Genomic DNA, 11,988 nt, shown 5'->3' on the forward strand with positions numbered 1-11,988 from the left:
ACGTTGGTTACTCAAACAAACATGGCGGCCTGCAGGTGCTACACACTGTGCGAAGGTTGTTGTTAATTTGAAAGGTTGTTTAAAAAATACTGTGAACATGCTCAGCCTGACAATAAGAGAGGTTAGTGCGACTATTCTGTTTTTCCTTGAGCGCACTATGTCGTGTTTGTTTTGTGCATATTAGCCGCATGTTGGACGTTTTGTGCTGTCAATTCATAACTTAGGTTAGCTTAAGTGAAATAATATAGACAATATGATACTCCAGCTTCCTTTGCTTGGGCGAAATAACTGGAATATGTTGTCACGCAACTGCATAGTGAGAGAAACTACATTACAACGTTTTATTAATGTAGCAGAGAAGACATAGCTTATTAAAACTTACTGCTTTATGAAGTTGCTAACAAAATGTGTGTGGGCGGTTAGCTGTCCCCTGACAGCTGATAATCTGTGTTTCTACACGCTGTTATGGTCCTTTAATATGGAGCACTGCATCGTGTTATAATGTCTTTGCATGTAAAATCTTTATTTTCAAAGAAATGACAAATGAATGTAGTGGAGTAAAAAGCACAACATTGACCATTGAAATGTAATGAAGTAGAAGAATACTGTAAAATTTAAATACTTAAAACAGCAAATGCCTCATTTGTACTTTAATGGTAACTAAGCCCATTTTCAAAATTCATGCACGTCACATATGACCTAAGACAGTCCATAGACATGAACAGCTCCCTCCCAAATCCAACAACTAAAGTGTTAAAACTCAAATGTATGATTTCAGTATATATAGTGTGGAGCTGCTCCATAGACAGTGAATGGTGAAAGATGTTCTAGATGACACTGAGAGCAGCCAGGGGAATGTCTTGAGTTTATGGGTACTTTTTCTGTGTCAGAACTGAGAACACTACAGTAGAATAAAGCTCATTTGAATATATAAAAAAAGAAAACAAACTGTCTGTGGGTCCACAAAGTCAGCCTTTTATTCATGAGGCTCGATCGAGAGGAGCCAGGCCTGCACAGATTCGATCACTGGCAATTGCAGCACAATGCATACTGGACTCAACAAAATAAACTGTTCATTTTTGCTGAATTTCAGAGATTTAGATGTTATTTGTCTGATTTGAAAGTTTATTCTGTTAACAGAATACATGTGTGACTGATGGTGAAGTCTAGCAGTCACAGGCTAAATACATTCATCATAAACTACACATTCTCTATTGTATATTAACAGTGGACTGTTTAAATTATTGAAGTATTTAGTATCACAAATACTTGTGGTAAGTGGGATGTAAGAAATTTTACAGTAACATCTGTGCAGATGTGAAGCCCTGATTATACATGACTGATCTTTAATGAAAGCTGTTGTCTTGTATTTTTTTACTTTGAAAATATTAAAAAATAAATATTAAGATATTACTCATTTATTTAGCCTATGTGGTGGAGGTGAAGGTCTGCTCTATTTACATGAGAATTCATGTAAAATAGAGGTTGAACCATGAACGTAAATTACAGATCACCTGGAAAGCATTTTAATAGGTCACTCTGCCATAATGAAAACAACTGGAGACTGAAAACAAGCTGACATATGGGTCTTATAACATTTTAATAAATCAGCATCAGAACAGGATGGGTGTCTCTGTGACTTCCTGTACAGACTGAAGGCTGCTGGAAACTGTTGGAAAACTGTCTGACTTCACTGCAGCTTTTTGTCACTGCCTCCTGCTGCAGCTGTCTGACCTCATCCCCTTTCCAGGCGAGGCGCAGTTCATCTCGAACGAGCCTATTATCTATGGAGCAGCTCCAGACTTCATACCTTATGACTGAACTTTACTAGGCCATGGAAATAACCAATTAGAATTCTTAATTTAGGTGGTGTTACCCTTAAGTTCAGTAATAGGCCCTTTTCATTACAGACATTTTAAGAGAAAAGGTAAGAAAAGCAGAGGAGTACAATGAAGTTTGCCAAATGATGGCTGGATTCTGTTTAGCTGCTTTCAAGGTCCTAATGTTGTGCATGCTGTCACACTATCACACAGTCATGGCTAACTGGAACACTTGAATAAAACATAGTAATTATTAATGATAAAGCCCCATTGAGTAAAATCTACCACTGCTGTTTCATTATTGTTCTCCAGGTGTCTTTGGCGCTCAGGGAGGGAAGAATCACCCCAACAGAGCTCTGCAAAAAGTGTCTGAACCGCATCAAGAAAACACAACATCTTAACGCTTACATCACTGTGACAGAGGAGTTGGCACTGAAGCAGGCTCAAGAAGCAGAGACCAGACTGCTGCAAGGTGTGGACACGTGAGTGTGTATCCTAAGTATTCTGCCTAGAATCATGGGTGTTACTGATCTTGTTTTCCTTTAGGTGCCCCCAAAGGTCCTCTGGATGGAATCCCCTTTGCAGTGAAGGACAACTTTTGCACAGAAAAGATTAAGACAACATGTGCCTCCAGGATGCTTAAAGGTTTGTGTGAACCTCAGTGAACGTTACTATGTCTTATATTTTCCAATGCTAACCGACTGTTACTTATGCTACAGACTACACTCCACCCTACAATGCCACAGTGGTCCAGAAGCTTGTTGACCAAGGGGCTGTCCTCATCGGGAAGACCAACATGGATGAGTTTGCTATGGGGTAAGGCCATTGTTATCAATGTCAGTGGCCTACAGGAAGAGACATTTTTTAGAGTACTGATTGTTACTGTCTTATTTATTTATTTATTTATTTATTTGTCTTGCAGTGCGGGCAGTACAGATGGGTTTTTGGGCCCGGTGAGAAACCCCTGGAGCTATGCTGCTCCCTACAGAGAGCAGACAGGGGCAGCGCCAGACACTGACTGGGTCGTCACTGGCGGAAGTTCAGGAGGAAGTGCTGCAGCTGTGGCCTCACTCACCAGCTACCTGTGAGGGAACACATTCACATCCAGTGGTGCCATAAAAATGTCACAAAAAAATATGAAAATAATAATTTGATCCAAATTGTCATTTATAAATTAAAAAAATGTACTGTTTTGGTAATTACTTTGCAGGGCTTTGGGTTCAGACACAGGTGGTTCAACTCGTAATCCTGGAGCACTGTGTGGTGTTGTGGCCCTGAAGCCTACTTATGGTCTGCTGTCCAGACATGGTCTCATCCCCCTGGTCAACTCCATGGACGTCCCCGGCATTATAACCCGCAGTGTCGGTGATGCAGTCACTGTCCTAGGTAGGAAACAACCGATGACCTGTTATTAGACAAATTAAACATCTGGGCCTCCACGAAAACTTCTCTTGCTCTTGAATATGGACATTCTACATTTCCAGCTCTTTCTTTCCAAGGTCTAGTCCACATGTACAAAGGTATTTTTGAAAACAAGGTTGTTCCCGCCTTCCCTCTCAAAAAACCTTCCTAACCAGGTGCTGTTTTAAAAAAATTCAGTCCAAATAAAAATGCAAAAACACAATTGAAGCGCTGTGAAGAATGTGCAAAACCAACATATAACCCTAAACCTGAAGCAAAGAAGAAGATGTTGGCCACTCAGAAGCCTGACAAAAAGCTATTACCATTAGGCTAACCTGGAGCAGTGACCTCTGTAGTGCATCCTGACGCTTCTGTTCCTCAATACAGTGGAATAGTAACTGTAAATTTACGTGTAAACATGTACAAAGTCCTGTTAGCAAGGTTAGAGCCAGCACTGTTCTGTACAGAGTGCTCCGTGTAGTTCTACAATAGCACAGAATGAATAAATCAAGCACTCACTCTAGATAGGACTGTTCATGTTTTCATGTCAGCCACTGTAGTTGTCCTACACGCTTAGCATACGGGAGAAGTTCCACTTATGTTATCCCACTGCTAGATGTAACTAAATCCTACACTGGACCTTTAAAGGTACCGTGTGGCGTTTTGACCACTAGTAGTGCCATGGAGCCATAGTTTATGAGGAACACGAGTGACAAGGAAGTGGGCGGCACACTTGTCATCCTGCCATGTAAACAACTCACAATTTAAAATGTTAAACCTCAGAATGATGGACCTAACCTGGCATTTTGCTGATATGTCACACAGATATCCTCCAAGGCCTTGATATCAGAGACTCAACAACAATCCCAGCTCCCTCGTCACTGACAGAACTACCTGAATACTTTGATGTCAAGAACATCTGTGTAGGCATCCCCAAGGTGAGTTTAGCTTTGTATTAAAACCATCTTTTCCTCTGTATTATCTCAGCATCACTCACACCATATTTTCCTTAAATTGGAGTAGTCACAGACTGAAGTGTTTGAAGGGTAGTTGCCAGCAGACGCTTGCAACGTATTATCACTTTAAATGTAAGATGTTCATAACTTCAGTTTTGTTGTAAATAGGAAACACCTGAAGAGTGACTGCAATCCCCAAGCTACCAGAAGTCAAACCTATGATGCGGAACAGACTTGTACTATAAATACATAAATGATTTGGAGAAGTCAACAACAAAACAACTGTTATATTAGTCGTAGGAAACATGTTAACCATTATTTAATCTGACAGGGAAAGAAACTGTCCATATTTAATCGGTCTATATTACAGTGTTTTGTCTCTTTTCAATCCTGACAAATATCTTTTTATTATAAATCTACTCATTTTTAGAGTAAAAACATTTCTCAGGGTACATTATATGTACATAAATGGTTCTTATTCTGTTTTGTTTTATATCTCTGTGAAGACAAATGCAGCTGCTTATCTATGTCTCTTAATGTATGTCAGGAGTACCACGCCCCGGGGCTTTCTGAGGAGACTGTAGCACAGTGGAGTCGTGTTGCTGACATGTTTGAGAGGGCGCAGGCGCGGGTGAAGCAGGTATCCCTCCCCCACACCCAGCACTCCATTGTGTGCTACCACGTCCTGTGCCACGCCGAGGTGGCGTCTAACATGGCCCGTTTTGACGGCCTAGAATACGGTATGAACCCGTTTAAGGGTGCATTGTAGAGCATTTTGCATTAGGTGCTGCATCACACAGGGAATCTGTTGGATTATTTAACAGTACAAAAGCAGAAAAGCCAATGCTGTTGATTTCCTCTTCTGTCAGGTCATCGCAGCGAGGTGGACAGCTCGACAGAAGCCATGTATGCCACAAGCAGACATGAGGGCTTCAACGATGTAGTGAGAGGGAGGATACTGTCTGGAAACTACTTCCTGCTCAAACAGTAAGACAGCAGATTGCACGCTACTTGTTCAATTCACTACTACACACTAGTGTAGAGCCATCAGTGTGCCATTTTATCACTATGACCTTTTCTCCTTGACCTTTTGATAAGCAGCTTTTTATAAGCACGGCTATTTGCCAAGTTGTCTTTCATGGAATGTATGTGACATTAAAACATTTTGGTGAAGCTATAATATTTCCACTGTTGGCATCCTCACCCTCAGGAACTACCTGCACTACTTTGTAAAGGCTCAGAAAGTCCGCCGGCTGATCGCAGACGATTTCAAACGCGTGTTCAGCTCAGGTGTCGACGTACTGCTGACGCCCACCACTCTGACTGATGCAGCCCGTTACTCTGACTTCACACAGGAAGACAACCGAACACGCAGCGCGCAGGAAGACGTCTTCACTCAGCCCGTCAACATGGCAGGTACAGAGAGAGGAGAAAAAAAAAAATCTGCAATCAGAACCGTTCATGCATGTATAGGAAGTGTGGGAGGGTTCAGGAACTTATATATTCTGCATGCATGGATACACACACAAATATGTACACCCACACACTCAAAAAACATCTTCCCAAAACTACCTCAGTTTAGTTAATGTTTCTTATTTTACATCCTGTAACAAAGGTGCATTGGAGAATGAACATCATAGTGAAATTAAAAGGGGAAATGATCATTTCACTTCTCTCTTTTCTTTGTAAATCCCTGAAGGCAAAAAGGCTCCTTCTTTTATCACTCTCCAAACTAACCTGTAACTAATCTTGAGATCCCAATCAGTGCCTTTCTCTCAACTCTCCTTCCACTCTATTTATCCTCACCCCAGGTCTCCCTGCTGTTTCTGTGCCAACTGCTTTATCAAGACGGGGCCTTCCCATTGGTTTACAGCTTATAGGCCCCGCCCTCCAAGACAAGAAGCTGCTCAGTGTTGCCCAGTGGATCGAGCAGAGGGTTGGGTTTCCCTCCATTAGTGACTATGAAGACTCCAGTGAGAGCAGGAGTGACCAAAGAGAGCAGACTTCAGCTGTATGAAGAGAACTGTGGACACAAGGACTGTTGACAAAGAAACACACAATGCACTTAAGGTGTAACTATGATGGACATTCTTGGCTTGTAAAATGCCTTTTCCATATATTTTGTTGGAGTGTGAGCCATCAGTCAGTGTTATGGCTTTTAAAGCATAAATTCATTGTTTTACAACATGCGTCATATTTTAATCTTAACCTGCTGCTGTATCTGTTGTCTGGAGGTGGTGATATTAAATATGCACGTTATTACTGATAGAGTGATATATGTCATTTTTAAGACAGCATCCATGCCTCGAGTTTTGCATTTTTGCCATCGCTGTCTTGGATTGCTGGAGTCACGAGTGACCAAATTTGCGCAAGAGGGTGGAGCTGACTCATAGACTGTGGTGATGCCTCGCAGACAGTCTGTCACTCAAAGCTGCCACCTAATTTTACATAACTTAAAGCATTATTAACACCTAAATGGGTGACCCTCATATTGCAATTTCTGCACACATTATTTTGAAACTTGTTAAAAACTAAAATGCATCCTCTTCTGCAAGTGTATGTGTGACTGAAGAAAGACAAATTGCAGAAGAGTTGGGTAACAACTTCGCATGACCAAACACCAGCAGACCACTTTGGCTCAAGCAGATACTTTCCCTGAAGTACTTATACTGTCCACATTAAAGGGTTGGAGTCAGCTCACATGAAATCAATCCAGTCAGCCAATTACAGTACTGGAAAGTGGCCTAAACTGAGGTGTTACACTGAGTGCCTGCAGAGTCTCAATTGACTCCAGCTCCTCATAATCCTGACCCATTTATCATGTGGGAATCTATACATGGTCACTGTTACGTTCATGATTAGTGCTGATACTATAGTTCAACAGTTGAAAGGTAATTTTTACACATAGGATTGTTTATTATTACTTACCTTCACATTATTTGCTGTCCATATATTGTTTTTCACAAAACTTTAAAAGCAAACATTGCACCAGTCACATTTCCTTCTGTATTCTGTAGAACAGTTTTGTTCTTACTTAACATCACTTCACTTTAATGAACCACGTCATTCTCAGTTCCAAGTGTGCACGGCAAAAAAATCTTGTTTTAGATTTTGTTTTTTCTACAAATTAACATTTTTCTCGATACAAGAAAGAATAAGGCAGGTTGTCCATAACAAAATTTCATTTTCAAATAATCCTTTATAATGTGAATCATGGGTTTTTTTTTCACTTTTTCATGACCTGATAAGAAGGGGACAAACTATTTGTACTGTGGTGTTATTTAAGATCAGGTCCACCATTCTCTGATTTTATTATAGTGCCCAGGAATCCCCAAATCCCAGCTCACTGTTGCTACAATCAGCATGCAGCTAGCATCCTTGCTAAATTTAGCATAAAACCTGTTCTACATCAGTTGAAAGGAGGACAACTCAGTCTGAGAATAACACAAAGCATCTATTTTTGATCCTAGCAGGCCGTTTCAGGCCACTTTAAGACAATTAAGAATGGGATTAAGAGGCTAGTTAGAGCGTGTGGCTTTCTGTAGGTGCATTAGCAATTAAGAGCTTCATCTAGGGACTAGTTTGACAATTTGGGAACTACTCTTGTTCTCACATATTTTGACTTTAGACAGAGCCAGGCTAACTGTTTCCTCCTGCCTTCAAGCTTAAAGGTTCTGCATACGACATTCAGAATATAGCAGCAAACCACTATTTGTTATGTAAAGATAATATTCTCTTTTTCCCTGATGGTCTGAGTAAGTTGCTTAATTTGCCACTAGTTGCTTTTTAGAAATAAAGAGGATCTGACAAGTTACTAAATCTAGCATAAAAAGTTGTTTGGAGCACTGTGTTGGGCAGAGAATGAAGTCATGATGCTATGCTACCTCTGTGTGTTTTTAATCTGGTGTCCAGGAAAGCAGCTCAGCCATGCTTCAAAATTTCCCCCAGTGGCCACTTATGGTATTGCAGCAAAAAAACTGCTCAAGCAAAGAAAAATGATCTAAAAATCTGTGACTTCGTCACAATGTAAAGTCTACGGGCAGAGCAGGAATTCGCATGCATCCCCAGCGGGAAAAAAAACGACAGCGCATATTCAGTGGGCCGCATATTGTGGAAGTAAACGTGGATGCTAGAAACTTTTTTTTACATATACGCCAGACGAGCAACTCAATTGGAATGAATAGGCACCATCTTGTCATCCGGTATCTAGTTATTATTGTACTGTACATCTATGGTTGCGATCTGAGCTTCTCTGTTCTTTGTTGTGGGAGCTGGTATGGCCGCGCATGCATGTTAGTTGCATGTGAGTCCCTATGAGTGTGTCCCTCTGGCTGGCTATTTGCCAGCACTCTGTACTGTGCTCATACGGTGGCTACTGCTGATTATACCATTCGATCCGCAGTGGCGAAACAGTAGCAGTGGAGAAGCATAGTACCCACCCTCCAGTCCCCCCTCCGTGTTCACACCATTAGCTCTGTCAGCACTGTTGCTGTTAGTCCTTTCACCCTGTTAGCTCTGTTAGACAGACATGCCAGGGGAATTTCAAAATAAAGGGGGTATCTGGAGGAGATATGTATCAATGTTTAACACTTTACATCAATAATACTGGACTGAATTGATAGTCCAGATCGATGTATCATTACACCCCTTGCAGCTCAGACTCTGATTCATATGCTTTGAATGTCACATACAGCTCACTCAAGCTATACTAATCACCTAACAAGCACCCAAAATGAGGATTTTTTAATACATATTACAGGATCCTCATGATGTAGCTCGTACTCCTCTATGACAAAGGAAGTAATGTCACTGGATGGTTACAGCACGAAGGACAGGTTACAACATGGAACACTTTCTTATAAAGAAATGCATGAAAACCAGCATGGTCACCGAAATGTAGAGCTTTAAGTCACGTACATGAAGCTACTCTTGTTGGTTACAATATGACACACAGCAGAACACAGAGAGCCCATGCTGGCTTCTTGTTTCCTTTGACATTCTCCTCTCCGGATGTGCGGATTTGTGTGGTATCCCTTTCTCCCTCCTTTCATCCTTGCTCCATCCCTCCCACCTGCCCAGCTCTTTCCAGTGCCTCTCATTTGATCCTGGTCTCCGTGTTCCACATGCAAATGTCGCCATCGCTCACGGCTGACAGAGAAGGACGTGCTAATGAAATTTTACCAGAGGATGGGCTCCTCACATATACTCATATAAGCCATGTCTCTTTCACAGACATAATTCTGGAAGGCTTCTTCTACATGGTAACAAGGTCCCTATGAATGCCTTCAAACTCTGCTTGACAGTCACAGTCCCTTGTGCTTCGATATATCATCTTACACCTTCTTTTCACATTAAACTACAAGACGTTAAACAGTATGTCTACTGATACTGAAGAATATAACAGCACAGGATATGAAGTGCTTGAGGTTGCAAACTGCCATCAGAGTGCTCAGGGCAGAGGAAGGTGTTTGGTGAGGCCATTTTGAGATTACAGATTGTGAAAATAGATGTTAGACACACACACACACACACACACACACACACACACACACACACACACACAATGGCTGTCACCACAGCAGGTAGGATATGTTAAGAAAGGAAATTTGACTTACAAAGAAAAAGTCATGTCTTTCAGAGTAAACCATGTAGGTACTGAGGACAAACAAGCAACAAGTGTGTGTGCGTGTGTGTGCACGTGTTTGTAGGCATGTTCTTCTTTGAGCCAGAGGATTAACACAGCTGGGCTTTGCCAGGTGAAGGGATCTCCCAAACACAGGGGTTCCTTCAGCTTGCTGCACCTTCCACAGATTAACTTCTGGTTGCATAAGCTCAGCATTCTTCTAAAGACTGCTTGTGGATGCAGCTCAAGGTCAAACATGGTCAGGTCACACCATGTGGGTCTATATGTCTAAGCTCTGTGATGGACTGGTTACTTGTGCAGAACTCTTGGCCAATACATGCTTGGATAGCATCCACTTCTTTGCCAGGATGGATATGTAGATGGTTGGCTGGATACACTGTCTTTATGTCTCTAACAAAAGAGATGTAACATCAATAGCATAACTATACAAAACTGGTTTATGCAACAGGCCACTGCCCCAATCCTCTTTAATGGACAAATGGTATCACTTTACAGTGATTGTGCTACATACTGTACACTTTGAAAATGCTGCTGCTTAGGCCATGTTGATGAATGAGCCTGCTGACAATGGCTCCCCATAATAGAAATTATAAACATGCATATCGCTGAGTTTAACAAAATCTTGGTATGTCAGAGTTCAGAACAGAAATATTACTTAATAAAATAAATAAAGTCTGTCCTGCCTTGTTTCCACGATCTTGATTACACAAACCCTCACTGAAAGCAAATTTCTAATAACAGGACAAACTTCAAACTCTGTTAGTTTTGAACCGTGTCACATATCAAACTGTTCTCTCACTGATTTTGTAGGACAGAGACAGGCCCAACACAAGCAGTTTGGTCAGTGTCATTGTGCCATTTTGGATGTTTTCTGCTTGTTCACTGATGTCAATCTAATCTTCAGATGCACATTTTTGTATTCATGTAGCCATTACTCCATGACGCTGATTTCACTTCAGATGGTAATGACCTAGTTTGAGGACACTAGTAGAAACTCCACATTCTACAGTCAGTATGTTTACATGACATTAGAGAACACTGGTTTATTGTGTTAGTCCAATTAAAACCTGACTTTTAAAATACATGTAAAAACTGGCCGGGGCTTTGACCCAGAGGTCGAATACCATTAAATGTGTAACAGAAGAAGAAGCTGGTAATAACATGGCAAAATCTAGGGGAGGAGTCACAGTTCATGCTACGTAAGCTGAAAGAGTTAAATATTTTGAAATACTAGTTTGCCGCTAGCTAACCGTAGCTAACTTGTCTGTTGATTGTTTGGTCTGTGACGTAATAGGTCAACTGGAAAAAGGTCCAGTACTAACAAGCTGTAAGGGGGCATATTGCCATCTGTCGTAGCTAAGTCGGACATACTTTGGTCATTGATTCCCCTCCCGAGCTTGTATACTGGGACAAGAACAGCAGTCCTATTAAATGGCCTAGTCGAGCTATAACTGTAACTCGACAGCACATTCACTCCGACGTCGTAACATATTGACGTTTTGGTCATGGACTTTACGTGTCCACATACGACATGCAAGGTACCCTCTGTGCATTGGTTGTTGGCGTTCTGGGACGCCATGTCAAACTCTGCCTGTTACATGCATTGTTCTCTTTCAAGATACACTTCTGTTTCACAGGAACTTTACATTTACATACAGTCCCTCTCTAAATAACTGCACTATGTTGGTACAACGACGGAAAAAATAACAGGATTTGGCTTTAGAATCTTACGGGATGCGAACATCGCTCTCTCAGGTGAAAGTCGGTGTTTGTTGGAGCCACACACCACCCCTCCTGCTACCACACTCAGACTTTCACCACCTAAACTTTCGTCCTTGTCCCACTGCGTTTCCACCTGAGGCCACCAGGCACCGTTAACTATAATGACAACTGGCAGTGTATCTTGCCGACATTACAGGATGCCTCTTTTTTTGTTGGTTTCTGATGCTGCCAGTCACCGCCCAAGCGCCGGATTTGACGACTTCAGAGTGAGACCAGGCTCAGGTCGACTTCATTGTGTGTGTAAATGTACTGAGTGATTCAATTCAAAGTTTGCTGACGACTTTTCAAACAAACTCCATTTGTCCAGACAAACACTTAAAGTCTTAGCTGTAGTTTACAGAGGTTTTGGTTGTAGCTTCAACTATATTTAAGAGCAAAATATGGC

At 41.5% G+C, this 11,988-nt stretch overlaps 1 protein-coding gene across 2 annotated transcripts; it reads left to right on the plus strand.

Annotated features, from left to right (window-relative positions):
- The first annotated feature begins 1 nt into the window (after position 1).
- Positions 2–6,443, plus strand: qrsl1 (glutaminyl-tRNA amidotransferase subunit QRSL1). Of its 2 annotated transcripts, XM_050061185.1 has the most exons (11): positions 2–121; positions 2,133–2,292; positions 2,367–2,465; positions 2,540–2,636; positions 2,743–2,904; positions 3,031–3,206; positions 4,047–4,159; positions 4,725–4,917; positions 5,047–5,164; positions 5,388–5,593; positions 5,989–6,443. In XM_050061185.1, the coding sequence occupies exons 1-11, from the start codon at positions 98–100 to the stop codon at positions 6,192–6,194; spliced, it is 1,554 nt and encodes a 517-aa protein (XP_049917142.1). In that variant the 5' UTR covers positions 2–97; the 3' UTR covers positions 6,195–6,443. The 2 variants fall into 2 exon arrangements, with proteins under 2 accessions (XP_049917142.1, XP_049917143.1); XM_050061186.1 differs by lacking the exon at positions 2–121 and having other exon boundaries at positions 2,184–2,302.
- Positions 6,444–11,988: the final 5,545 nt, after the last annotated feature.

Source organism: Epinephelus moara, chromosome 14, assembly GCF_006386435.1.
Source record: "Epinephelus moara isolate mb chromosome 14, YSFRI_EMoa_1.0, whole genome shotgun sequence".
In the NCBI taxonomy this organism is placed as follows: Eukaryota; Metazoa; Chordata; class Actinopteri; order Perciformes; family Serranidae; genus Epinephelus; species Epinephelus moara.

Excerpts from the sequence above, each read along its gene's own strand:
- qrsl1 (XM_050061185.1), top strand. The coding sequence starts at position 98 with ATGCTCAGCCTGACAATAAGAGAG. Across the intron at positions 2,637-2,742 it reads ATGGATGAGTTTGCTATGGG|TGCGGGCAGTACAGATGGGT; the intron begins GTAAGGCCATTG and ends TTTGTCTTGCAG. Across the intron at positions 4,918-5,046 it reads TTTTGACGGCCTAGAATACG|GTCATCGCAGCGAGGTGGAC; the intron begins GTATGAACCCGT and ends CTCTTCTGTCAG.